The 23,070-nt window shown below is 39.6% G+C and overlaps 2 protein-coding genes across 4 annotated transcripts in view; one reads left to right on the forward strand and one right to left on the reverse strand.

Annotated features, from left to right (window-relative positions):
* The window catches only part of NDUFB2 (NADH:ubiquinone oxidoreductase subunit B2), a 9,479-nt gene extending 172 nt beyond the window's left edge, over nucleotides 1-9,307 (forward strand). Inside the window, exons 2-4 of one of the 2 annotated variants that reach the window (XM_067747206.1) lie at nucleotides 4,698-4,842; nucleotides 6,290-6,388; nucleotides 8,679-9,307. In XM_067747206.1, the coding sequence (XP_067603307.1) occupies nucleotides 4,698-4,842; nucleotides 6,290-6,364 (220 nt within the window). In that variant the 3' untranslated portion in view covers nucleotides 6,365-6,388; nucleotides 8,679-9,307. The remainder of the gene's footprint in view (nucleotides 1-4,697; nucleotides 4,843-6,289; nucleotides 6,389-8,678) is intronic. The other variant, XM_067747205.1, reaches the window with a different exon arrangement.
* A 4,556-nt stretch (nucleotides 9,308-13,863) lies between these two features.
* Nucleotides 13,864-23,070, reverse strand: part of BRAF (B-Raf proto-oncogene, serine/threonine kinase) — a 160,418-nt gene continuing 151,211 nt past the window's right edge. For both annotated transcript variants that reach the window (XM_067747202.1, XM_067747201.1), the window contains one exon: nucleotides 13,864-21,103. In XM_067747202.1, coding sequence (XP_067603303.1) covers nucleotides 21,081-21,103 — 23 coding nt within the window. In that variant the 3' untranslated portion in view covers nucleotides 13,864-21,080. The remainder of the gene's footprint in view (nucleotides 21,104-23,070) is intronic.

Consider the following 23,070-nt stretch of genomic DNA (forward strand, 5'->3'; position numbering starts at 1 on the left):
CCTGCGGTGGGGGCTTCGCCTGCATCTAACGAAAAGTGCCAGTCTTCTGGACGCCCTCACCTTGACGCCGAGCCCCACGGGCAGATCCGGGTCTGCAGCGGCCTCCACCCCGAGGCATGCTGGGACTCGTAGGCTGACGGCGTGACCCAGGGGCCCGGGAGAGGGGGGACGTGGGGCGGGGAGTTCTGCTCGCTCGGCAGGTTGAAGTGTGTTTCGGGCGGGCCCTGCCCCAGCGGGAGCCTGCCCTCGGGAAGTTGACAGTTGAACGTGGAGACGGCTGGAGCTAATCTGGAAGCGAGAGCAGGAGTTGGGGAGGCGAGGGCGTTGCCGGTGTAGTTTGAAGCGTCAAGTTCGAGGCAAGGTGAGACAGGAGACCTTGGGACGTAGGGAAGGAATGGTAGAGAGTCCTTATTCCTGGCTCAGGGGTTTCGAACGCAGGCAATAATCGGTCGTTGAGAGGTTTTAATCAGACGCCATGCGACCAGATTTTAATTCTGAAAAATTACTGTGGTTGCAGACTAGAGAATTAGTTAAGGCACGGGCGTGGAGGCAGTCACCCGTAGAGAGTGTCGAAGGGTGGGAAGAGAAGAGAGCCAAAAGTAAATGCTTGGGCAATATCGGAATTTTTCTTTTTTTAAAGTATTTTTTTGAGCAGTTTTAAGTTCACATAAAAATTGAGTGGAAGGTACCGAGATTTCCCATAAATCCCCAGACCCACACGTGCATAGCTTTCTGTATAATCAACATCCCCAACCTGAGCGGTACATTTGTTACAGTTGATGAGCCTACACTGACATATTATAACCCAAAGTCCCATACTATAGAGTTCACCTTTGCAACACCAGAATTTAAAGAGTGAGCAAAAGCAGAGTCACCCATGATGTAGCCCAAGAAACCGGCTGGAGAGCATAGTGCTGGGATGCCAGGGGAGGGCACGTCTACCAAAAAGGAGTTGGTAGTGCAGAGAGGTTCAGTAAGAGCAGGACTGAAAATAGTACATTGGATTTCTCCAAGTAATGGGGCAGGCCCCTTACACCATGATCTACACTTTACCAAGAGGCAGTGCAGAATAGTGGTTAAAAGCAGGATTCAGCCCCCAAAGTGCCTCTGTTCAAATCTCATTTCTGCCACACTTTTGCTGTATGGCTTGGAAAAGTTTCATAATCTCTTAATAACTGAGTTTTCTCACCCATATAATGGGGATAATAATGTTGACTTCCAGGTAAGTAAATGAATAACAAATCTCTAAAATGTTTTAAGAGGGCTGCTGGTGCCTACTAAGGATCATACAAGTATTGTTTAACTGAGACCAGGAAAATTAAAGGAGTGACTTGCCTAAAGCCATGTGTCTATTAAGGATATGGAGCTGGGACAGGTGTGGGGTGGCGAGAAGGAAAAGGCATGTGTGACCTGAGCAAGGATAGAGATGGAGAGCCACCAACAATAGCCCTTGACCTGCATGGGAAGACTAGGAGGTGTTCCTCTTCACCGAGGTCTTGGTACTTCCGTAACACACTGTATTTCACAGTATGTGAATACTTAAGTCAGTAGGTTTTCTGGAGAGTCTTTCTAGGTGCTGGGGATAGAGCAGAATACAAGAAAGATAATGGAGCTTACATTCTGGAGAGAGGACACAACAAGTAGAAAAGAACATGTTTAGGTACTCTTAAGTGGCATGAAGGAAATAAAACGGGATTAATCTAGAGAGTGTCTGGGGTTGGTGGGTGGGTTATTATACCTAGGATGATGTGGGAATGCAGGCCTGAAGGTTTGATTTGAACTAAGACCTAAGTGATGAGTAGTCAGCCATGCAAAAATGCCAGGAAGAGCTTCTCAGATGAAGGAGACAGCAAGTGAAAAGGTTCTGAGTGCTGATAATGGGCAAGCAAGCTGGTGAGGGGACAGTGGTAGAGAGACAAGCAGGGCCCCGATTAGGATGGGCCTTGTAGGATGAGGTCTTATTCTAAGAATGATGGCAGGCTGTTGGAGGCTTTAAGCAGGAAAGTAATATGATCTGGTTTATGTTTTATTTTTTTACACTTTTTTTATTGCATTTTATTTTTCTTTTTTGAATTTATTTTTTATACAGCAGGTTCTTATTAGTTATCTATTTTATACATATTAGTGTATATATGTCAATCCCAATCTCCCAATTCATCCTTGGTTTATGTTTTAAAAAGGTAACTTTAACGGAGAGTTATGGTGCTTGCTTTTTTTTTTTAAACTTGACACTTACAAAGCCTGGGTTGGAACAGCCATTATTTCTTTGGATATTGTTTCTTCCCCATTCTGTTTTCTTCTTATAGGACACGAATTAGGCATATGTTGGGTTTTCTCATCCTTCTAACCTCTTTTCATATTTTTTAGCTGTGTCTAATCCTGGCTTTAATCCTTTTTATTTCAAATGATTACATTTTATTTCTAGAAATTCTGTTGTTTCAAACTTGATCTTTATAGTTTCTTGTTCCTTGCTCTTAATTTCAAACTTTTATTTAAAAATAACATGTTTTCTGTATTATAAATTGTAATTATCCATTTTTCAAGTCTTGTATATTTGATACTGTCTGTTGTTTTGCTGATTCTCACTCATAGTGTCTTATTTCCTTGTAATTTTTGACTGTGAGCTTTTCCTGGAACTTTTATCTGTCAGAATTCTTTAAGGTCTTGCTTCTCAAGGGTTCAGAGAATCCAATACCACTTTAAAATCTTGGGTTGAGGTTCTCTTGGACCATAATGTCCAAAACCCAGGTAGTGTGAATTTGGGTGCAAACCCACCTGAGGACTGGCTACTGGTAACAAATTCCTGTTCCCTTCTTCATGGCAGGTTTATGTCCCATTCACTCTTATATCATGGGGCTGCAGCTTTCTTCAGGGGTCTAGTAATTAGACTTCTCATCGTGGGTGGGCCCCAGGCTTCTCCTGTCTCCCACAGCTGTCCAGGTAGAGGGTCACAGAGTCTGGGGAACAGCAGAAACCCTCAGGGCGAAGGCCAGCTTCAGTGCTCATGTAGTTTCCAGGTCTTGTTTTAACTTGGGTTTTGCCCTTGGTAGATTCCTTTCTTTTGTGTCTGGTCAATGATTTATTAAAAATTAAAAAAAAAAATCTCAACTACTATTGTAGTTGTTTCAATTTGGAGGGTTGTTCAGCTTGTCTAGTTTGCCATAGTGCAGTTAACAACCTGTCTTGGAACATAACATTAGATGTTTGTGGAATCTTTATATTCCTTAATCATGGCAATTGTTATGTCATGCATTCCTTTTCTCTAATTGCAGTGTTTCAAATTTTGTTCAAAAAGATTTCCACCTTGCAGTCAGTGATCCACTTATTTCAAGTCATAGTTAAAACATGTCACTCTAGCAGTAATTAAGTGTGGAGAGTTTCTGGGAATGGGTTTAAACTATAATTCTCAAATCTTATTTTAAATGAGTTTAACTGATGGGTACTTATTACTAGGCTATATCCAAAACCTATCAAAGAGGAAGCCTGTTGTTACAATATATTGAATTCCCACCCCCATGGTTTATTTATATAATGTAGTATCTATATGCAGATAGATCCTGAATAGATACTGTTAAATATAATTGGCGTACAGAAACAGTATGATAAATTCAGGGTGTAAAGCAGTGATGCTTGACGGAAACTTTTTTTTTACTTATTTATTTTTATTTTTGGCTGTGTTGGGTCTTCGTTGCTGTGCTGGGCTTCCTCTAGTTGTGGCGCATGGGGGCTACTCGTCATTGCGGTGCGCAGGCTTCTCATTGCAGTGGCTCCTTTTGTTGCGGAGCACGGGCTCTAGGCTCACGGGCTTCAGTAGTTGTGGCACGTGGGCTCAGTCGTTGTGGCTTGTGGTCTCTAGAGCGCAGGCTCAGTAGTTGTGGTGCATGGGCTTAGTTGCTCTGTGGCATGTGGTATCTTCCCAGACCAGGGTTCGAACCTGGACTTAAAGAGAAGTCCCTCTCTTTAAATTTTCTATATCCATTTGTATGTAATAGCATACATATAGCTGCTGAATAGGACTTGAAAGTAGCCCCATTAAGTACAAATTCTATTATTTGAATTAGATTCAACCTGTGATAATTACAGTCCAACTGAATAACATGAGGATAGCTCATATGGATTATATTCCTCACCTTGTCAACAGTAAATGAAAACACAAAACCCAGAAAGACTTGTTCAAACTTACTGTTTAAGACTCTTTGCTTTGCTCAGTGCTTTTGGCTTATTAAAAAGGGTCTGCTGAGTCCTCTTTTCCATAAAGTGGTCTTTTAATAAAGATTGTAATAGAGCAGAGACATAATTTGCCTTTGAAATAGATGGCTAACCAGACAAAATAAATTTGATTTGTTTTTCTGGATAAGCTAGTGACTTACTACTACAGGTTTATGATTCCTTAATCAAAACCCTTGGGGCCAGTACCCCATAATCAGCACATTCATATTTCTGGTGTAAACTACATGAATATTCACTAAATGAAAATCATAATTAGCTTCTTGTCAATTCAGGCCAGTTTTTGCTGCTGCACAAGTTTAAAGCAACTTCTGAAAAAGGAGTATTTCGAGGGACTGTCGAGCACTGCCATTCTGTATTTCGTGGAGGAGATGAGAAAGGTTCAGTTTCTGGCTGTAACTCAAAGTTTTGGATGAGTTCATACTTTGAAGATATAGCAAGCTGCTTAACATTTTCGTTTTGTCATGTAGTGCTGGTGGAGGTGTGCATATCGAGCCCCAGTACAGGCAGTTTCCCCAGCTGACCAGATCCCAGGTGATCAAGGCAGAGTTCTTCAGTGCAACCATGTGGTTCTGGATTCTCTGGCGCTTTTGGCATGACTCAGATGCCGTGCTGGTAAGTGCAGGAGAAGAATTCTTGTCCTTTGCGTGTGGGGAGAGAAGATCTCTTAATAGCTTACCTTGTTTCTTTTTTCTGTTTGTAGACTGTTTTTCAACCTGGATGTATCTCTTCACCACATTGTCCTTATGTATATGCAGGAATCCTTTTATTTTATGAAACATATTGTCTCTGACCTTTTCCACTCAAGGATGTATATTACATGTAGGTGGCCCATGTCTTACGGTTTCTGTTTGGTGGCCATATTTGGAAGGGAGACTATGGAAGCTAATTCTCTTACTTTCCAAGCTAGGGTAGGGGTTCATCCGCAGGTTAAGTTTCACAGTTAAGTGCCTTTAAATGATAAATGTTATTTAGTCTGTCCAGAGGCCCAAGGCAGCCAGGTTGAGGTGGGATGGATGTGGGCTAATTTCCCTCAGGAGGGAAGTTAGTTACTGGTAACTTTCTAACATGTCATTGGCCTCAAAAGGAGCTTTTAGTCACATTTGCACAGATGCTATTCTCTAGGAAATTACACCTTGAAGCCGTTGAAATCCATGCTTATTGATCCAGAATACTTTGAATTTTAGTAAATTTGGGGTTTTTTTTAGGATAGGGAAAAATCTTAAATTTATACAGTGAGTTCTAGAAGCATCAGGTTGATTAATATCCCACTTCTCTTACAATTTCTCTGTGCCCTTGTCACCCAGTAAGGAGCTGCATGGTGTCTGTGGCAGCACATAGACACCTTTATCTCACTGTAGGTCCGCTGTCAGGATTATTGTGTGGCTGTCTGGCATGAGATAATGATGCAGCCGAATATGCCCTAGATCAGGATAGACAAGGAATGCTTCCAAATCTCCCAGCAGGAATGACAGGACAGTTTGAGACCTTATGTTTTGTCAGGGATTCAAGAGATTGTTGTGACATCGGGTATCTTTGCAATCTGTTGTCTCCCTACCGCCCACGCTCCATCACAAACACATACTCAAATGCTGGCTCAGGCCAGTAGCTCCAAGATGGCCAGGCTTTTAAAATTCAGGCCACAGCTCATTTTGAACAGATTGAAGAATAGCTGGACCATCAGATAGTTGAAGGAGAATTTGTTCCTGTGGTATTTTGAGGATTTTTTTTTTTTTTTTTTGTGGTATGTGGGCCTCTCACTGTTGTGGCCTCTCCCGCTGCGGAGCACAGGCTCCGGACGCGCAGGCTCAGCGGCCATGGCTCACGGGCCCAGCTGCTCTGCGGCATGTGGGATCTTCCTGGACCGGGGCACGAACCCCTGTCCCCTGCATTGGCAGGCGGACTCTCAACCACTGCGCCACCAGGGAAGCCCAAGGATTTTTTTTAATCACATTTGTTTTCAAGATTTCTTTTAAAATGTAACCAGTTGTATGGAGTGTAGATTCTTTTAGTTGCGTGAAGTATAGATTCATGAACTTTGTTTTTAATTGGTTGTCATTAGGGTCACTTTCCATATCCAGATCCTTCTCAGTGGACGGATGAAGAATTAGGTATACTTCCTGATGATGAAGACTGAAAATGTAGACTCAACTCTTTCCAAGTGGGTATACCCCAAGTTTCTTTTTAAAGTTATATTTAACTTTTGTCAATAAACATGTTTTGACTTTGCACCTATCATGGTCTCAAAGAAACAGTGCATTTTATAACAGCATGAAGAACAATTAACACATCATGTCTAATTTCTGTCTTTGGTATTTTCACATTTGCTGTCATTCTGCCCCCTTTTCCCCATACACACTTTTAGTCTCATCTTCCTTTTCATGTTTTAAAAAATTATTTTTTCCTAAGCTATGTTACAGTTTAGGGTCCCATTTATCTATCTATTGATCAAAGACTTTTTTTTTTTTTTGCGGTACGCGGGCCTCTCACTGCTGTGGCCTCTCCCGTTGTGGAGCACAGGCTCCGGACACACAGGCTCAGCAGCCATGGCTCACGGGCCCAGCCACTCCACGGCATGTGGGATCCTCCCGGACCGGGGCACGAACCCGCGTCCCCTGCATCGGCAGGCGGACTCTCAACCACTGTGCCACCAGGGAAGCCCGATCAAAGACTTTTTAAGCACCAACAATGCACAGGGCTTAAAGTGATGGACAAGATAGATATGGAGCTTGTTTGTAGTTGCAAAAGTACAGTGTTCTACCTTCAGCGTTTTAATGGAAAATTCGAGCATATGGGAATGTTACAATATGGAATTGCATGGAATTAACTCTTTAAACAGTAAAAGGTTGTGGCCCTTTCATTTTCCCAATCAGGAAGTCAGAGAGAGTTTTTCTTTCAAAAGGAAGATACTAGGAGGAATTCCTTTCCTCACAAATCCTTCACGGATTAAGACATTCTCATTTAATATGATTTTAAATTAATCACTGCATGGATAATAGACCTAAAAATAAAACCCAAACTCTTAAAGCTTCTAAAAGAAAGCACAAGAGAGTATCTTCATAATCTTAAGGCACACAAAAAACTTTTGGAGAAAACACAAAAGCACTGATGTAAAAAAAACTTGATAAATTTGATTTAGCCTAATCAAAAATTTCTGCTATCAAAAGACACCATTAAGGAAATAAATATACAAGCCACTAATTGGGAAAAAATACAGCATATATATCCAACAAAGGGCTTGTATCTAGTATATGTAAAGAACCTCTATAATCAACAAAAATTAGATGAACAACCCAATTGAAAAATGGGCAAAGGCCTTGAGCAGATACTTCACAAAAGAAGATATATGAATGGCCAGTAATCACATGAAAAAAGGCCCTTAATATCATTAATCACCAGGGAAATGCAAATTAAAACTACAGTAAGATATCATTTGTACCCACTAGAAAGACTGACAACTTTAAATGCTGATGACAATATGGAGCAGCTGGAATATTTGCCAGTAAGAATGTAGTAAGGTACAACAATTCTGTAGAATTATCTGGCAGTTTCTAATGAAGTTAAACACGTATATCCTAGGATTCAACGACTTTATTCCTAGGCATTTAGTCAAGAGAAATGAAAATAATACGTACAAAATTTTTCATAGCAATTTTTTTCTTAGTATCTCCAAACTAGACCTAATTGTACATCAGTGAGAGAACAGATAAACATATTACAGTATATTCCTTCAATTGAGTAATAATTCAGCAATTAAAAATAACAAGTTACTGGGCTTCCCTGGTGGCGCAGTGGTTGGGAGTCTGCCTGCCGATGCAGGGGAGGTGGGTTCGTGCCCCGGTCCGGGAGGGTCCCACATGCCGCGGAGCGGCTGGGCCCATGAGTCATGGCTGCTGAGCCTGTGCTCCGCAACGGGAGAGGCCGTGACACTGAGAGGCCCGCGTACCGCAAAAAAAAAAAAAAAAAGTTACAAGACAGTCATTTAGGTAAATCTCAAAATCATCATATTAAGCAAAAAGAGTGAGTCACTTAAAAGTACTAATAATGAATGATTCCATTTATATGAAGTCTGCAAACTGGTGATACTCATCTATAGAGGTAGGGTTGGGGGTTGGGTTTATGTGGGTACATACAGTTGTCAGAATTCGTTGAACTAGACCTTTAATTATCTGCGCATTTTATCTTTAATTACACCACAATAAAAATGTAAAACAAAAAAATTAACCATTGCACATTAATAATTGCCATCATTCAAAATACCTTGGAAATCGTTTTAAAGGATAGGAAGCATTAAGAGACAGTTAAGTGTTCCCATTAAATCATACTACTAGTATTGCTATTATTTTAATTCGAAGGAGCTTATTGACACGAAAATCACAGCAGTTTTGTGTATATGGGGGCAGGTGGTGGTGGGGCAAACAGTGAAGCTGTTTTTTTTTTTTTTTTTTGAGGTACGCGGGCCTCTCACTGTTCCGGCCCCTCCCGCCGCGGAGCACAGGCTCCGGACGCGCAGGCTAAGCGGCCATGGCTCACGGGCCCAGCCGCTCCGTGGCATGTGGGATCTTCCCGGACCGGGGCATGAACCCGTGTCCCCTGCATCGGCAGGCGGACTCTCAACCACTGCGCCACCAGGGAAGCCCGTGAAGCTGTTTTATAGCTCGTTTCCTGTCGCTGGCTTTCCTATGGACAAGAGTCCTTACCAGGCCTTACAAGGTCCTTACCAGGCCTCTTGTTTCCCTAGTGTTAATGGCTCTGCCAGCACTAGCCTCTTCCTATTTTCTTACATATTTTCCAGTATTCCTGTACACAGTCATTAACATTTTAATGGCTAGACTGTAAACCCTTTGAGAAATCTGCAAGGTGATTTGACTCTTCTGCAAGGCTACTCACATGACTGATGCTCAATGAATGCTTGAATAACTGAATGAACAAGAATGATGGATTTGAATTACTGAAAATAAAAGTTCTTAAAGCTTTTCACTTTTGTTTCCTTGCAGGAGCCAGGTGAGAATTTCAAGAAGTTACAGACATCATACTGTATATTAAGTTGTAAATTAAAGTTTTGGTCAAGAATGAGGAACTGAGTTATGGATATTTCTGGTAATGACAACCACCCTTTATGGATTATTTCCTGTGCTCCCAACTGCTGTGCTAACTGGTTATAGCCCTTTTGGTAGGTCTTCTTGGGTACCCCATGGTGTCGATAGATAAGCCTTAGTGCCATTTATCAGTGAGGACATCGAGGTTCAAGGAAATGAAGTAACTTGCTTAGGGTCACACACTGATGAGTGATGACATTAGGTCTGACCCCACGCTTAACTACAGTGCCATACTGCCTACCTCCTTAGCTGATGTCTTAGTCGTATGTACACTGACAGTTTATGTGAAACTCTTGCCATTTCTCTACTGCTAGTGTATTCTTGCCCAAGTATACAGAGGTTAGAAGTCGGTGTGGTCCATCTGTTGTGTTTATGTATCTCTTGTGGGCTGGGCATTGTGTTGAGTCACCATTTGTGGAACTCTTAAGACACACGTCTAACTAGGAATTCTTAGGGACCAGAGGAATGTGAGATAAGGGTGAAATAGGATGATGTAGTTTTTCAAAAATTTGTTTCAAAAGTATTTTTCAGCCTTCTGTAGCATCACAATTCTGAGAGGAGGTAGGACAGAATTTTCTTCTATCTACAGATAAAAATATGCAGTAGAGGGGCTTCCCTGGTGGCGCAGTGGTTGAGAGTCCGCCTGCCGATGCAGGGGACACGGGTTCGTGCCCCGGTCCGGGAAGATCCCACATGCCACGGAGCGGCTGGGCCCGTGAGCCATGGCCACTGAGCCTGCGCATCCGGAGCCTGTGCTCTGCAACGGGAGAGGCCACAACAGTGAGAGGCCCGTGTACCGCAAAAAAAAAAAAATGCAGTAGAGTGGCTTAATGACTTGCCCAGAAGCATAACTATTCATATTTTTAATTTAGGTTTTTGACCACCTAGGTGTTGGGAATACCATGCTAAACAAGACAGATGAGAACGTAGATTTTAGGAAGGGCAGACCAGTAGATAAGTGAGATTTACTAATTGCTGTGAAGGAAATAACATTGGGTGCCAGAGATGGTTGATGCTGATCTTTTTGGTGGGCGGGGAAGACATCTGAGCTGAAACCTGAACAAGTAGCAGGAACCAGTTGTGCGGGGTCTGAAGGAAGAGTGCCTCAGGGACAAGGAATAGCGAGAACCAAGGTCTAGGGAGGGACCAAGGTCACCATGTTTAAGGGACAGAAAGTCCAGTGGGGTTCCAGCAGGGGAGGAGAGGGTGGGACTAGATGAGATAATAGGTCATGGTTGCAGGTTTAGATTTTATGTTAAATGCAGTGAGAAAGCTTCTGACAGGCTCTAGGCAGGGGGTGGTCCAATTCGAGTTCCTAGTTCTTAGGTTTTTCACATCCCCCCTTTGGTTCTCCCTAGGTGTTAGAGTGGGCATAATGGCAACAAAAGCTAAGTGGAACAGTTTCACCCTCCCCGCTGCCAGCTCCAGCAGTCCTGAGCCTGTTGCACAGGGTGTCTGAGGCTCTCCTTGGTTTTGTGTTTACTCACCTGTGTAGGAGTGTGCTGTCTCACCTGATAAATATTTATGGTCTTTAAAAGACCGTTAGATCTCTGTGTACTTTTTAGGTTTCATTTATTTGTTGTTCTCCACTGCCGCCACCCCCTGCCACCCCCGCCCCGATGGATGAAAGTTGTTTCGGGAAGGAATACAATCTGCAACAGTGAACTCAAGTAGGATAATCCCATTAGCTTTTTTCCTTAGAAATCAATCAGAGTTGCTTGACTTGAATTAAAAAATAACTTTAAAACTAGCAGTCTTCTAAAGTTGGCCAGTGTGGCCTCCACATGCTGGATCCTCTTTTCCATACCTGGGCTGTGAAATCAGTTTGCACTGATGCAGAAATTGTCCCAGCCCAAGGAATAGGCCTCCACCCTCCTCATATTCTTTCCATTTTATAGATGAGTAAGTTGAGCTGTAGATAGGTAACTTGCCCAAGCTACAAGTTAAGAGAACTGAGGTTCAAATCCTGGTTGTCTGGCTGTAGGTCTGAGTGAGGTAGATGGTGTAAAGCTTTTTGATCATGACCTACCTACTCTAAGAAATAATTTTACATTGTGACCTAGTGTGTGGGTGTATGTATACATACGTACGTAAATAATACAAAAGTTTTATGAAAACTTATGTTACATTTTCTTTTATATTCTATTCTACATTTTAAAAAATGGTTGAGACTGATTTTACTACCCACTAATGGGTTTCAACCTGCAGTTTGAAAAACTGGCACAGTGCTTGAGGAACTCAGGCTCTGGAGCCAAACTTGCTTGGTCTGACTCATAGTTCTACCATTTATTTACTTGCTGTGAGTTTGGGCAGACTACTTATTTGAACTGTGCCTCAATATCCTCATTTGTAAAATGGATTAAATAGATTAAATGAGTTAGCACATAAAGCCCTCAGAACCACATCTGGCATGAAGGAATGGAAGCAACTATTATTTCTAGACCATTGGGTCTAAGCTAAGTTTATAGTGACCCTTGAATCCTGGTTTGATTTTTATAGAAAAGCCTCCATATGGAGATAAACTGTAAACATTATTTCAGCAGATGCAGTACCACCCTTCTCCTCTGCCTAAAGCAAGACAGACATTTAGGATGACCTTTTCTTCCTTCCTATTGAGTTGCTAAAAGTACATTCTAAGTCAGTTTTAGTGTGTAGCCTGGTAGATGGACAGATGTACCTTCATAAATGGAAAGGTAGGCAGTGAAAGAATTATTGATGGCAACAGAATATTAAGTGTCAAATTTTAACACACAAATTTGTAAGTTTACTAAGTTTCCTATGGAAACTTGAGTGTAAATACCACAATTGATTACCTAATAAAGTTATGAGACCAGGGAGGTACTGTGTAAGGAACACCTGTTGTGCATGTTCTGGGAAGGTACAGAAGTCATCTTGGTTCCACTTGCTTCTAGAACTATTCTGTAGAAGAGGCTGACCCGGGTACCTTTTGCCACCAATCTCATCAGGAGCTTCAGCAGGACATCAGTGTACAGTGGAGGAAACAGGAGCTGCCTGAGCTGGTACTGACCTGCCTGAGCAACTGGGCCTTTACCTTTTATCACCTGCATGAGCAGTGGGCTTGCTTGCCTGGAGAAGACAGAAGGAGCAAGTGGAATACACCTGGCACAATATCCATTTCTAGCTACAAACTCAATGTCACTCAATTTCACTATAACCATCATCACAACCACAACAAAATTTTATACATACAGTATATATAAAATGCATAGTAGTGATCTTGGAAACAAAAGTCATGACTGAGTCCTGGCTACGTGAGCCTAGGGAAGTCATCCCTGGGGGGATTCATATTCAGTAGCTGATGAGGGGACCATGAAATCTTTAAGGCTGAACCATATAAACTTTTTTTTGGCCGTGCCTCGCAGCTTGTGGGATCTTAGTTCCCCAACCAGGGATTGAACCTGGGCCCCCTGCAGTGGAAGTGCAAAGTCCTAACCACTGGACTGCCAGGGAAGTCCCTAAACCATGTAATCTTTAAGAACTCTTTTGGCTCTAACATTTTACGAATCTAGGAGAACTACACAGCCCAGACAGTAGGCCCAATTACTACAGCCCCTGATAAAATTTCAGAAGAGCTAGTATGGTAGGGTTCTTTATAATAGAATTTTATCACAATAATTAAAAGTTTCATAATTCTGGACTAAATTTTAAGGAAAACTTATAGAATAATGCATTAAGAAATGAATCCACAATTACCCTACTGTAATCATGTATGAAGGTTATTTAAAAATGAGTTTCTGTAATTATTACAGAATTACATTTTTCAGATGAGAAAACTGCAGTTCAGAGAAAATACTTGTCTCAACAGCATTTTATGATTTGCTGGAGAGGCATGAAGACCAGAAACCAGATTCCTCAAATATGTACCATCTTGAAGACTTTTCTGTTTATATTTTTCTCAGACATAGGGTTTCCAGGTAAAGTCTTAAAATTGTTTACCTCTCCTCTGGAAACTGCCTGGTAATATGACATAGCCTTGATGATATTCTAGGTGTCTTTCAAGCTTTATGAAATCAAATGCATAAAATCAACTCATGGGGGAAGGTAGCCAGCATTAAAAAAAAAAAAAGTGTAAAACAGGAGTGCATAGTTTCAAATATATGTATTTGTGTGTACTGTCTGTGTTCCTATAGAAAATGTATTACTGGAAGTTGTGTCAAAAAAGTTTGAAAGATACCAAAGTTCAGAAAATGGAACTTCTACAGACTACTACTTAAACGACTCTATTACAGCACACACTTCATTTGAGCCACTGGAGGGGAACAGTCAGATCACAGCATCATAAAATGCTTGAGAATAATCACCAACACCAGATAAAAAACTCTACTACAAAAGTGTAGCCGGTGCAATGTACTAGGTATTCATCTTGACAATTTACTTTTAAAATATTTCTCATAAATACCTCTGCCCACCAAGCGGTAACTGGAAACAATGTACACTTCTTAGTTCCTCCACTGCCTGATAGAACTGACCGTCAAAAGCCCTACTTCCATTATTGAATGTGACAGTGCTAGAAAAATGATCTTGATAAAGACTTCTCCATGCAGTCAATCTTTATTATAGCAGTATTCGCATATTCACATCAAGTACATAGAACTTTTTTGCCTTTTATATAGTACAGAGTTTTTAAATAACTTTACACAGAAATAAATTTCTTCAATCTGAATTTCAGCTATCTTTTTTTTAATTCTCCATGCTTTCTATCCAAACTGAACAATATTTTCCATTGTACAAATTTACATGAGAAAAACTCCAAAATACAAGTGAAAGGACCTGAGCAGGAAAGAGAACCCAAAGTATCAAGAAGCGGGGATGGGGAAGAATTGAAAAAAAAAAATATTCAAGCAAACACTGAGGATTAAGGGACAAGAGGGAAACATCATCCGTTTGACTGAAAATAAATGTCTTTTTTTATGAATTGAAAAATAAGCTTTAAAAATAGTTACTCCTTTGTAATTTTCGCAAAGCAGGTATAGAGAGGTCTGTGGACAATTAAAAAGTCCCCATCTTTTCACTGGGCACACCCCAGACTCCATGAGGACCTTTTCAATGCTTGAGCGGAACTGAAGTGAACTAAACCCAAACCTCTGGCAGCAAGAGAGGAGAGGAATGTGAATGTGAATCGCCATAAGGTTTGGAGTAAACCAGGGGCCATTAACTCACTGCAGTTAAAACATGAAGGATTTCCCTTTCCCCTCTCTTACAGAAGAATTGTCCTCAAACCGAGAAATAAGTGAAAGGCGGGGGGTGGGGGTGGGGCGCGGATTTCCTTTTTCTTGGTCCAAACCAAAGAGCAATCATAACTACTAAATAGAATTCAAAGGGACATATGTTAAACAGTTAATTTCAATCTCCTCATAGTTGTACACTCATATTTTAGAAGAAACAGCAACTGCTGAGTGAGGAAAGGGTCAGAGTGCACAACAAATGAATGAGCTATGTCACTGTGATAGAGTCCTTCAAATCAGGCGATATGAAGGCCAAGCCGAGACTATAACCTGTGGCATGGCCAAAGGAAACACACAGGACCCAACAAAGGCGTTTTCAAACGAAGGAGGGAAAATTTACAGCATACACACACATACACACCCCTGGATGTAAACTAACATAACATGAAGATAAATAAGACATAAAGGTTAGCCATTTATGTTGGTAATTAACATGAATAAAAAGGCATTATATGTTTACATAGCTGGTTTTAATCAGCTACAGAACACAGGCAAATGTATTAGGAAGGAATGATTTTTTAAAAAACCCGTTCACAGCTTAGAATAAAAAGCACACTTATTGCACTCTTAACATTTTATTTCAGGTAATTATAGTTTATTTCCCACCCTCACATCAATTCTTCCCTACCCCTAGACTTACTCCCATACCCTCCCCCCTCCCATTTTGGTCCATTTTGTCTACACCTGTGCCTAGACTGTGAGCTTTGTTGCTTATGCTAGTCTGACGTTTCCTCTTATGTAACACATACTCCACCAAAACACAAGTGGGTTAAAAAAAGCTTAACACACAAATGTAACACAATAATTCTCAAAACAAAACCAACTTAACTAAGCAACTTACTCATAAGCCCTATCTCCACTCCTGTAAACAGAACACTTCCTCTGCTCCACCTCTTCAGTGAATTTCATGCCCAATTCCCTACATAGATTCTGTGATGAGAACCAGCCACTCGCGGGTGCTGGACAATGTGCTCAGCCTGCCAGGAAAAGCAGATGGTTTGCACAAATCTTTTTTTTTTATGCTAACATGAATAAACATATTTTAGTTCTTTGTTTTCAAAGAGTACTTCAACCTACAGAATTCTTAAGAAAAAAAAGCATCACAAAAAAACCCAGATACACTCACTGGCTGTGTCCTCATGCACAACTGGTTATATCATTGTAATTAGTCAAAACTGCTAAATAAAATTAAACATTTTAATGAAACTGATTTAGTAATAAGACTAAGTTAACAGTTGGGTAAAGGGGGTCAAAATGTTAAAAAAAAGTATTACAAGAACAACAGCTGAAATTGTGGATACTGAAATAAATGATACACTCAATCAATTTTTTGAGGTAGAGACTAACCACCCCTAAGCGTTCTAAAATAAACCACTGTTACCTTAATTTAAGATTTTAGGACTTAGTTTCTGTCCTCTTCTACATTAAAAACACCTGATAGAAACTGTTAATTGCCACAACTGGCAAAATTTAGGACTGAAATTCAATTTAAATGTTTTCCCAAACAGAAGTGAAAATTGATTATCTTCAAACAACAAAACAAAGCTTACTCTCTAGTGTACTAATAAAACAAAAATCTTACCAGTATTTTCAATTTACCAGAGCTAGCAACATGGAATATGAGTACACTGGCCACTTCACTCTCCTCTGGGGGCCAATATACAATCAGGCAGAGATGCTACTGCACCTATGGGCATTAGTAATACTCCTTAGTGAAACGTCTAGAGAACTTGCTGAAGCCTTTCTTGGGGGTGGCAAGGAATCAAGATACTAGAAGCACACCATGGAGTGTGTCCAGTTCACACCCGCCAGCCTTATGTCCCCTCATAGAGGAGCCCTTGGAGATTCCACCTGGCCCCCAGAGCATTAGCAAGACAGTCCCACTTAATTTGCAAACAAATCCTGAGAGGCAAGTTTATATTTCAAACTCTGGAAAATCAGTGTCTAGGTTGGCAGCAGTACTATGGGAACTGAGAAAATCAAATTCTGTCCTATATGTTAATTTCATCCTTCTCACTAGTTAATACATATGACTGCTGCCCAGCATATAGTAACTTCAACCCTAAACTACAGCAATTTCTTAAAATGTCTGTCAAACATTCCTGTTATATAAAAGTTCCATGCTTTGAAGAACCTATGGGAGTAGAAAAAGTTTCTCTAGAAATGTCACTGAATTATGATTTCAACCTATTTGCTCTATGTGATAAATATATCTGACTATACTAGGGATTATGTGCTTTAAAAAAATAATTTTGTTCACTGAAAATTTACCTGTGTGTTTTCTCATTTTTTTAAACATGATTTTGGCTATAAACTCTTTAGTGCATTTATCTTTGCAGTCTAAATTGCACGCTAAAAAATATTAACACAGCTGAGTTAGACCAGGGTGGCTGCTCTCTTCACAAATCACTGATTTCTGCTAAAATTTTAGCTTTTTTATTGCATCATGAAGGCACAGGAAGATCATTTGGCAAATTGTCAAGGTATTTTTCTAGAGCCTTACCTACACCATTTCAATGTATGACCTGTAAGCTATTTGCTGTTTATACTCACAGTAAACTTTCCATGTCTGGCTATGGTTTTTTTGTTTGTTTTGCTTTTTACTAGTCTAATGGTTGAAATTGCTATTCTCAAAGTGCTGATTTTCTAGCACAAAGAATGCCAATTTGGACAAAGAAGAGAAACTTGCAAAATGGGTCATCATTCTACCCTCTTAACTGAGCAGTCTCTCTACAGGAGCATCTGTGCATGTGATGAAGCTGCAGCTAACTCATTATGAAGATGTACTGTCTTGCTAAGACTACCAAAAATTAAAATTATATCACTGTTAGTGAAGTGTTACCATTAACTATTTAATTTCATGCAACCGATATAAGGTTAAAAATTCTGAAACGTACCCCTAAAGAGATTCTGGCATCACTTTCAACAACATTCAGATACTCTGAGCTACATTTGTCAGTATTACTGCTTAAATGTATAATGCCCTTTAGGACAAAATGAGAAGGCTCAAATACAAGTACACATAAAAGTTAAAATCTTAAATCATCTTCATGTTCTAGAGCTCCTGACTTTTCATATTTTAAAATAAATAACTATTCATTACCTCATTCTGAGGAGGTAGTTTTAGAAGAGGTCACCTGAACCCTGCAATGTGTTTCAAAGTAAAGCTAAATGAGGTGTGCACAAGGCTGGAGAGGTGAATGTACGGGAGGGGCAGGTGAGATCTGAGGAGGGGTGTGCAGCAGTTCCAAAATTGCCTGATGAGTAAAAGATAACATTGTGTGATAAAGAGCTGTGACCGCACCAAACAAGAATCTAGGAAATATTTACAAAGTTTCAGGTTGACAGTGTTGAAGTCTTGGATCTTTATTACTAAGTAACTGCTCTTTCTTTTCCAACACTGACATAAATATAACACGTATACTAAAGTATATGGGATTTTATCTTCTAGCTTGCCTTAGCATGTCCTACCAGATCGCAAACACAACCAGGGATTGGATGTTAAGGAACCAGAGTTTGACAGCGAGACAGAATCTTCTTTTAAGAGTGCACTTAAGTACAAATGATTACAGTGGATTTTCTATTCACAAAATCCCTTTTATAAATTACTTTTTGGTCAATATTATTTCAGTGGTAAAAGTTTAGACCCTAGACTAGTTTAATGATGAAAAAGTCCATCAGGAATACTACATACTTTAAAACAATCTTTTATGGTTACTCTGAAATTTTTCAGAAGGTGTCACCTCTCCTTATCCAAAATAAAATACACTACAGAAGGCACTGCAGCCGCCTTACAGGAAAGACAGATAAGTGCAGCCTTACAAGCCTGTCAGTAAAGCAGCCACATAATATCGATACAAACTACTCATAAAGTGCACTGCACAACAAACAAGGAGTTCTTCCCTTGTATTTTCTTAGGAGCTCAAGTCTATCTGTAGTCTAAGCATCAAAAAAAGCATGTAAAACTCAGGGGAAATTCCTTTTCCATGCCATTTGTAAACTAGAGAAAAAGTATTTAATGGAGAAAAGGAAGAAAAGGGAAATGCTAAAATTTTATTTTTATTTTTTAAGGGCTCTATACAAATCTCTCAAGAATACCCTGAGCCTGGCTTCTGGGCACAGCTTCATTTAAGAAATGAGATTTTTCAAATGAGATAGCAATGTATTCTAAAAAGAAAGGGAAGAAAACAGTGTTTAATCACCTTGAATTTTGTGTTGAAAACTCCAATGCTAAGCTCCCTCCATAACTAGCTCCTGTGCTGGCTCCTGCCGTGCTCAGGGAGGGAGTCCTGCACTAGAAGCTCTGGCAGGACACGCCTACTGTTCAAGCCCAGCTCTCTCCAATCTAGGAAAAGGTAACACAAGCATGTTCAAAAGCATCTGTGGGGACATATTTAAAAAGAAAAATAAACAATGCTTTTAAAAGAGAGGCAGCATTATGCACAAAAGATGCTCTTCAAATCAGCACAAATCATTTTCATTCTTGCAATTTCTCAATTTTGTAAGATACTGCTCTGCTCACGAAAGACTAAAGAACACACTGCTTTTCAAACTCGTTAATAACTTGAGGATTATTTCCCATTTTACTGGGACAATCTTTTACAAGTCCATGGAATTTTCAACAGGCCTTCCTCTGAACATAGGTAACGTAGCAAGAAATCATCTAATGACAGTAAGCTTTAATAGGCTGAAAAATAGCGGGGCAATTTACAATTTGAAAACTTTAAATAATTTCTAATTCCCTGATTTATTTTATAGGTCCTGTCTAATTTCTTTCAGGTCCTTCACTACATAGCTTGGTTGGGCTAGGTACGTTTGATTTACATTCCTAAATCTTGGTAAGAGTCCAGATTCATGATAAGGGGGGTATTTGCCATTAATACATCCAGAGTCACTTTCTTTGCTACTACTGTGATTTATACCACACTTCAGTAAAGGTCAAGGGAAGTTATGACTAGGTTATATTCCCCATTTATAAAGATAAGGAACAAGTTCTTAATACCACAGCAGTTCTTTCTATAAAAACAACTGATGTCAGGCTTTTCACATCCTCCCTCAGTCCCAATACACCTAAAATTGCTCTATTCTCTGCCTGGGGGACTCGGCTGCCAAAGTTAACCAACCTTTTGAAGACCAGGCTTGGGAAAAAAGGAAGGAGGAGAATGAATGGAGACACCACCATTTTTATTTGAGGTTGCATATGCTAGATCAAAGACTAGAAAGAAAATGTAGGATGTAGTGCAGGAGTTAGTTGGAAGAAACAATGAGATATTAGTAAAGATGTTAGTGTGGATCCAGCAAGTACCATTAATTTAAAAATTATAAATATTTGTCATTATGCTAAGACTCCCCATATATTTAGGTAGAGAAAAGGATACTGATCTTTCTTTAAAAGTTGTTTATATAACAAAAATACAATTTTCCAGGATATATAATTCTAGTGGGAAGTATTATTTTATTCCAATTCAATTAAATCTGAAAATTATTTTGTTTTTAATAAAAATATAATAGAAGAAATTCAGAAATTAAAACTTGTACCTTACATTTAAATTATATAAATGTCTCACATTCAAAACTGTTATCAAGCAGTTTTGTAGGCTTTTAATTAGATACAGGCATTTTGTGCCCTGGACAAAGTAGCCACATAAGTAATTGGTGACTGAAAGAGCTTAGGAGGAAGATATCAATTGTATTTTCCTGAGAACTTGCTACATCGTGGAGAAAAAAAATCCCCAAACACTCGTCTTCATTGCTGGACCCAATGGGAAAAGAAGGCAATGTGCGCCAGAGCTTCCAGTCTGCCCGCCAGGCAGAGCCTGAGTGAGCGAGGAAACAAAGGCCAGAGACCCAGCAGGTCAGGAAAAAGATGCAGCATTCCCTTTTCCTCTACACCAAAACCTACCTCCTCATCTCTCACCCTCCATTTAAATAAAATAGCTTCATTTTGGTAAAAATTTATCAAGGACTGAACATGCACCATACAGGAAGGGCATGCTGCATTTTTGTTCCATCCCTCAGAAATTAACCAGTGGTGGCTAGGGGAAAGAGCTCCACAACAAAATCCCAGAACAGGAAAGAGAACGAGGCTTGGTGATTGCAACTGCCCCATCAGATGATCAGCCACATATTGATCTGGTGGTTAGAAGGGCAAAGTTGACTGGCAGACTTTCCAGAGCAAATCTCCCAAGCTGTAGCAGCAGTTTCTTTCCATCATGCCTGACCATCAAAAGGTCAGAACTCAGGGTCTCCTCTTTCTTCCTGGGAGTGGGCAGACTTGTATGCACGTGGTATTTGTGTTGAAGAAGAAACACTGGCAGCAGAGAATTCTAGTTCCTAAAACATTCTTCCCTCTTTTGTTGGATGGGAAATTCCATTCTGTTCCACACCAGCTTATGCATTGAAAATTTTTATCTTTAAAAAGAGTTAAGGAACAGAACTGTGTTTTGATGTTAACAAATTGTACGAACACAAGACTTAAATAAGAGTAGATGCTGTCATGATGGTGTGGCTACTTGAAGGCTGCAAATTCTCCTGTAGAGGGAGGACAAGAGCTAGTTTTAAAAAAGTTATCTCAAATAACCTAGAGACACAGAAAAGCCTCATGGAAACCTCACTGAAAGGTGACTAGCTATATGTTACAAATCTAGCAACGACATCACTAATTTAAAAGTAAAAAAGGCTGTAACCATGAAAGACGACAACTTATATAGGATATTAAGTCTGTAGATAATTTCCCAGTTGGGTTTTACATGCTATGATTCTAATCAAGCTGAAACAGTTCCAATGAACACAACTTCTCAGTAACTGACGGTAAAACAGTAAGGCTGATTTGTAGAACACTTCCCACCTAAATTATCAACTCATTTTCATTATTATAATGCCACTATTAGGAAGGAAGAAGCAGGAATTATTCTCATTTTGTAAAAGATAAAATTCACAGGTCAAATGATCTGTCCACATCACACATTTGAACGAAGGAAAGGAAGTTCAGACCTCTCCCATTTGTAGTTCATTTCACCTTTTAAACTACCAAAAAATTACTTATAGGCACATGTCAATGAACATTATTCTCAGCATAAAAATGTTTTTAACCACAAAGACCCTCTGAGGTACTGCACTCTTTTGCTTACTGAATCTGGGGGCTTCATGCCTTATTTTTCACCTACTATTTTGTCCACAGCTTCTACTTCAAACTAGGGTTCCTCTTATTAAATACACCACAGTTAATTTCTGGGGGTTGGTTGATAACTGACAGCTATCAGAATTTAGTGAGCCTTAACATCATTTTTCTGTAACATAGCTTCTGATGAGGATCCAAGCAATCATTTATATGAATACACTGTTTAATCGAGGAATAATCTATGTTTTCTGATTGCTGTTCGATTTCAACTGGTGTACCAGAGAACACTGGCATGTTCCAACAAACAATGGATTGCTAACGACTGGCTGACTGAACCCTCAGATTGTATGCTGATAATATTAGCAACTACTCGAGTGTCTATTATAGTATACCAGATGCCTCACTCAACACTATACACATTTGCATCTGATCCTCATAATAACTCTATGAAGCAGGTACTATTACTTCTCTTTAATTTATAGAGGAGCAAGCTGGGATTTTAAGTAACTTGCCAGAAATCTCACAGCCAGAAAATGGCAGAGTTGGAATGTAAAGCCAGGTGCTGACTCCAAAGTCCAAGGTCTTAACAATTAACAGACCCCCTAAATGATTTTCAATAATTAATAATTTGCTTTCCTGTTCTGAATACAACTACTAATTGGACTGCAGACAGCGATACTATCTCTTTCCATCTAAGGATTCCTTTCAACAATTAACCAAGGTATTTTGAGTCAAAAGATCAAGGAAGGGTAAAACATTTATTACCCTTCATATTTAAAGTTAAAAGAACTGGGGAAATTGGCACTGATTGGAAGAAAAAAAAGTCAAATTACTAAGACCCTGGAGAGTAAAACATTTAGAGCATAATCATAGGAGGCTATTATGTTAACAGAGACTCTAGAAATACATAAACATCCTTATTATCTTTGCTTATGGTTTTATGGTTGCTATTTTTTCAGAAGTATTTTAATACATTTCTTAAAAGCAATTTTCAACAGTTTTTATGAGTAGTCACTGTATCTAACAGAACCTAAAACTCCTTAAAGGAAGCCAATGTGAAAACAGGATTTGCTTAACAGAAATCTTTATAAAAAATGGCTAGAATTCATCTATTAAGTGAGAAAATATCAGAAAATGATAAACTCTAAGCCCAAATCTTATATACCATGTTAAAAATAACTTAAAAAAATCTTCAGATGTTTCCTACTCATTATTACAATTAGACACTCCATTTCATTTAACAGTGTTCTCTACAAACTTAAATATTAGCCTTAAAAATACAAACACACAAAACAACCCCCCAAAGCACAAAATCTTGCCAACAAACTCCAAATCAAATACCAATAAAGCAAACACTAAAGATCTCGCTACCAGAGTC

The sequence above is a fragment of the Pseudorca crassidens genome, chromosome 8 (genome assembly GCF_039906515.1).
Source record: "Pseudorca crassidens isolate mPseCra1 chromosome 8, mPseCra1.hap1, whole genome shotgun sequence".
Taxonomy (NCBI): Eukaryota; Metazoa; Chordata; class Mammalia; order Artiodactyla; family Delphinidae; genus Pseudorca; species Pseudorca crassidens.